The 6,118-nt window shown below is 38.0% G+C and overlaps 1 protein-coding gene across 1 annotated transcript; it reads left to right on the forward strand.

Annotated features, from left to right (window-relative positions):
- The first annotated feature begins 1,886 nt into the window (after nt 1-1,886).
- Nucleotides 1,887-3,220, forward strand: lrrc30.S (leucine rich repeat containing 30 S homeolog). Its single transcript, XM_018223694.2, has one exon. The coding sequence runs from the start codon at nt 2,015-2,017 to the stop codon at nt 2,894-2,896; it is 882 nt and encodes a 293-aa protein (XP_018079183.1). The 5' UTR covers nt 1,887-2,014; the 3' UTR covers nt 2,897-3,220.
- Nucleotides 3,221-6,118: the final 2,898 nt, after the last annotated feature.

Here is a 6,118-nt window from a genome sequence, read left to right on the forward strand (position 1 = left end):
GAGTTTAATATGACTCTTACCATCAATATGGTTTCTCTCAGATAAAGGTCAATAATCCTGTTAAAGGAGGTTGATTATGTTTGACAGAAAGTAGTTTGCAAATAATCCAGTAAAAGCATTAATTTGTAAAAGTCTAAGTATATTTTTTGAACTTTTAGAATTGTTTGAGTGAGAAAACACTACTGATAAATGCAGCCTTGTGTGTCACTGGATACAGGCATTTAATACTTGCCGTAAGTGACCACTTAAATGTAGTGTTTTGGACCCCAGTTCCCATGGAAAAATATATGTTTGCTTATGGAAAACTTGTCTCCACAGTTTAAAAATCACCAATTAATGTCAGCTTAAATGTTATTGGAGCGAGTGTATATTTATTAGGATTTACATGAGCTAAATATTTATAAATGTTCTTGTTCTATACAGAATATTTGTGTAAGAATGTAGATGATAATTAGAATACACACTGTGATGACCCTTGAGGAAAAAAGATCCATGTTGCAGCTGCTATTTCTTCCTGACAAGCAGAATGAAATATAAATAGGAGATGTAGGGGCAGATTTACTAAGCTCGAGTGATGGTTCGAATTTCAAAAAGTTCGAATTTCGAAGTAGATTTTTGGGTACTTCGACCATCGAATAGGCTATATTCAACCATTCGACTTATATTCGAACGATTCAAAGTAAAAATCGTTCGACTATTCGACCATTCGATAATCGAAGTACTGTCTCTTTAAAAAAAACTTTGACTTCATACTTCGCCAAATTAAAGCTACCAAGGTGCAATGTTAGCCTATGGGGACCTTCCAGAGCACTTTTCGAAGGTTTTTTTGGTTGAATAAAAATCGTTCGATCGATCGCTAAAAATCGTTCGAATTGTTTGATTTGAACGATTTCTATTCTATCATTCGATCGATCGATCGAATATGGTAGAAATCCCTCGACTTCGAATATCGAAGTCGAGGGATTTCAATTCGAGGGTCGAATTTCAACGTTTTTTTTACTCCGAAATTCGACCCTTAGTAAATCTGCCCAGTAGTGTAGTACCAATCATTCTCAATGCTGCAGTGATAGATTATATTATTACTAAAGAAATCTTTTTTTCTTTTTAAACCACTTAAACTATCGAACATCAATCTGCTGTATTGGACTGTTTCTAATACAGGGTCAGTTTTATAACTAATAGCAATCTAACATTTAAACAATAGATTTGACAGAGTTCCATAGTCATTTCAATTTCTCAATGTCTAAAATCAACTATGTCTATATTACTGGAGATGGCAGTATTTAGTATTTATTATTTTTTTTAGTATTTATTTAGTATTTATTTGAGGGGGGGTTGTTTATAGATTTATAGCTATGTAATCGGTGGCACCAGCCTATGTTAATTATTTTAAAAATCTGTGTATGTTAAATTATATATTTTAAAAATACAAATAAATGCCAAACACAGTTACATTCAATTATAATTGTTACAAGTGTTAAAGTGACAAGAGGAAGGAAGTCCTCGACCCTTACACTTTTTCATATTCATATTCCAGTCTATTATTCAAATCAATGCATGGTTGCTAGGGTAATTTGGAATCTAGCAACCAGAAGTTAAATAGATATTATAAAATATCTATTTTTTCATGTCTGATGTGTACTCATTAATGCCTCATTAGAATATTTACAAAGTGCCGAGTTTATAGGCTGTTAGGTCACATTCATAGAAATGCAATGCACACAATTTACATGTGACTTAGTGGCTGTTAAAACACAATAAAAATCCTTTATTCGGCCTGTAGTAATCCATGAAATGACAGGGGCAGCTGTTACTGTAGTTATACTTGTAGCTGTCTAGTCAGCGGACAGGCTGACCTAAGTACTGTAGCTTTGAGCCAAAAGGCAAGCAATCTCAGAAGACTGGCCATCTCTTTATTTATAGACAACTTGTTTTAAGCTCCAGTAGTCTAACTTTGCGTGAATGTCCTGTGGACCTTGACATATTCTCTCACAGATCTTTCATTGGATATGAAATGGGAGCAAAGTGTTCAATCTGGTGTTCAAAAGGCAAGCAGACAAAGGTACAGAATTCTCCAGAAAGAGAGATTGATCATGATCATCATACATTTTATACATGGCAAAAAGAAGCAGGTCAATCTGCCTTCAACTTCGTGATGAAGAATATTCATGATCTCCCTACCTTCATCTTGGATATGACGGAAGTTACAAAACTCAACCTTTCCCACAACAGACTGGAGAGGCTCCCCCCTGCACTGGGTAAGCTGAAACATATAACAGTGCTGAACTTGTCTGGGAACCAGATTGTTTCCCTGCCCAATGAAATAGGTCTACTGAGGAACCTTAGGGTCTTGTTTGTTAACATGAACTATTTGGATGAGCTTCCAGAGGAGCTGGGTTCATGCAAGAAGTTGGAAGTTCTGAGTCTTTCACATAACTGCCTTTCAGCACTTCCCTCATCGTACAGTGATTTAACTTTGCTTAAAAAGTTGAATCTGAGCAACAACAAGCTTACTTACATTCCCTCTTGTATTTTCCAAATGAAGAATTTGGATTTTCTACATTTGGGTTCCAACCAGATAGAGACCATAGCTGACAGTATTCAATTATTGGAACACTTAAAGATCCTGGTGGTTGACAATAACAGCTTACATGTTTTACCCAAAACTATTTGCTCGCTGGCTTCCCTAGAACTTTTGAACGTGGATTACAATTGTATACAAAAGCTTCCTGATGATCTGTACAAGTTAATAAGACTGTCAAGAATTGCATGCAATCCAATGGATAAAGGTCTTCATATATTAAATAACCCCCTAACCAAGCCACTGCCAGCTATGGTTGAAGGAGGGCTTAATATGTTATTTGCATACCTTGAGGACAAAACCCAACAGGACTAAATGCTTCTCCTGTGATAATCACTTTAACATGTAAAAATCTGTTTAGATTAAACCCAATTTTAAATATTAAAGGGTCAATTTGCTAGAAAAAGTTAAACCACATACTAAATGAACAAGGTTGTTTTAACCCTTGTTTAAATGTCGATATTGCTGACTTTAATCTTTTAAATCTCAAATATGAAGGGATATCCTGCAATGAAATGGATGTTGATATTATATCGCCTGCCATGCATTTTGTCATCATTAGCATATAATGTCTCTTACAACATCGTTGTAAGTACAGGTATGGGACCTGTTATCCGGAAACCCATTATCCAGAAAGCTCTGAATTACGTAAAGGCCGTCTCCCATAGACTCCATTTTATCCAAATAATCCATTTAAAAATGATTTCCTTTTTCTTTGTAATAATAAAACAGTACCTTGTACATGATCCAGACTAAGATATAATCAATCATTATTGGGAGCAGAACCAACTTATTGGGTTATTTAATGTTTTCATGATTTTCTAGTAGACTTTAGATATGAATTATGGAAAAATCCATTATCCGGAATACCCTAGGTCCTGAGGATAACGTCCCATACCTGTATCTCATTTTTCGTTTAAGGAGGGAAAGGCCTGTGGAGAATGATATATTTCCTGTGGGTATGCCATGTGCAAAAGATTATTGTCATCAAAAGAGGGCAGGAAAAAGACATTTTACCTAGTCTCCGACTTTAGAGGGGCTTCTTCTGCGATAAAGCGAACCCTGCATACAATGCACACTATTTCCATCATATACAATGGATTTTAGTGATATTGGGGCGGGTTCGGGCCAACCTCACACCCCCCTTTCCTGGTCGTGGGACACAGAGGAACACATATGCTTTCATGGTGCTTTGAATGGAAAATTCCATTGTGGGCAACTGTCATGTGTCTAGTTCAATTGTCTCCCATTTTTATAGAACTGGCTTGGGTACAGTGAGGGGTATGGTCAGACCATAACATAGCGTGAATGTCCAGGTCATGGAAAGGCCTGATGTGGACATGACCATATAGAAGTGGGTCAGGAGTGCCTGACAAATTTGCCCCACATACCAGATCAAGTTCCCATGCCAATATGCCACATTGCATATACTTCAAGCTGATTAAGTAGCACTTTCATATATATGCTAGAGGAAACAATTACCTGGACAAAGGTGATACAGAAAATAGGTATTCTGGTACTTTAATATTATGTTGAAGATCATTAAACACTTGGTATAATGTAAGAAACTCAATGGTCTCCACATTTGTGTAAGGCACAATCACAGTAAACAGTAGGCACTTTGAAAAGTACAACTGATCTCTTTACTGTATTATCCCAGCTGGTCTAAGCTCCACCCTATTCCTCAAACCTGTAGACTGACCACTAAAATGTAGCAGAGCCTTCTAACTTTGAGTTGTGCCCAAAACCTTGCAATAAAGAAATCAGATATTATATTCTCAGTATATATATATATATATATATATATATATATATATATATATACATACACACACACACACACATATATATATATATAAATATATATATATAATGGATGCTTAGAATCCACTTTTTCGATTCAGCCGAATCCCCGAATCCTCTGTTAAAGATCTGGCCGAATACCGAAACGAATCCGAACCCTAATTGGCATATGCAAATCAGTGAGGGGGAGGGAAAAAGAAAGCCGCGCAAGAAGCTGAATCTTTGCAAATATATTTCATTTCCACAAAGTACAATAATTGCATGGATGGGATAGATTATTGCCTGTATAGCAGCCAGTACATGTGCTTTTGTGACATCTTCTGGAATAAAGTGATCACTGCATAGAAATTATTTATATATCTTTTGAAAATGGCTTAGCTGATAACATTGCAGTTGCTTAGAAACATATGCAAAGGCAAGTAGAAAAACTTTCACACAGCTGAGGATAATGCAAATAGAGAGGATTCCCTGGGCACATAGTGGGGCCTGTAGCACAGCAGTAATAGGTAGGAACAGTACTGAACATCCAATATAATGGATTAAATTTCATGGGGGACATGTGATATCCTGAGAAAACAGGATGAAGAGTATAAAGAGTTCAATCCAGGTTTCTTGATAGGGAATTATATAACAATACGAAAGCTATGAGAGGTTATACCACAGTCTCACACACATGATACATGGACCATTTGGGCCTGTCCACTGATTTAAAAAGCATGTGGAAAGGAAGCGCCGTGTGAGGTCCCCTATTGAATGAAAATACTTTTGATCAATGATCATAGAGCACATAAGCTATTTGCCTAAAACAGTGTTGGACTTGCTGACCTGGATACCAGGAAATCTCACAGTGGGCCCAGGTGTCAGTGGACACATACAGTAAAAAGAGGGACAAGGTACACAAGACAGAGCACATAAACATAATAAAGTGAGTTAAGAGAAGTGGGAAAATAGTTTGAAGAGTAGTTACAGGTATGAAACCTGTTCTCCAGAATGCTTGTGATCTGGGTTTTTCCGCATAAGGGTTGGATTTCTATACCTTAGGTCTGTTAAAAAAAAGCATTTAAAGGGACATGTCACCCTAAGAAATAATTCCAAATCCTATTTCATCATTTTAGTCATGCAAAATAAACTTTGCTTACGCAATATAAATTATTTATATATTGTTCCCTTTAATCCGTGAATTCACAATCACAGCTAGCAAGCCAACGCCATTTTGTAAACACTGTTATTGAGAATATTGAGATTTGCATTTTTCCAAATTAGTTTTTTGCTCCAGATTGGGGGGCTTGGTGAACATGCCCATTAAAAAATGAGATGTAGGGAAGAAGGGGGGGTGTGTGCTATGCAGTGACATCTAGGGTGTGCATAATGGAAAGTCTGTGGGAGATGGCCCTGCCGCAGGGTTGGACTGGAGCCTTGGGGGCCCACCGGGGCTGCAAAACAAGGGCCCTCCTGGCAGTCCCCAGGGTCCCCCTACCAACCATAATCCACATAATCATGAGCCAGCACGTGCCGGAGTGCGCATGCTCCAAAGACACACGAGCGAAATACACCGTGGCGGAGGTCTTTAGGGGACAGCCGGGGGAGCAGCCCGGCTGCCCCATAAAGTCCTCTGCGGCAGTGGCTTTCGCTTGTGCGTGTCTTTTGTGCATGCATGCGGGGCATCTTTAGCGCATGCACACACAGAGAGTATTGTGGTTGGTAGGGGGACCCTGGGGACTGCCAGGGGGGCCC

Source organism: Xenopus laevis, chromosome 6S, assembly GCF_017654675.1.
Source record: "Xenopus laevis strain J_2021 chromosome 6S, Xenopus_laevis_v10.1, whole genome shotgun sequence".
Taxonomy (NCBI): domain Eukaryota; kingdom Metazoa; phylum Chordata; class Amphibia; order Anura; family Pipidae; genus Xenopus; species Xenopus laevis.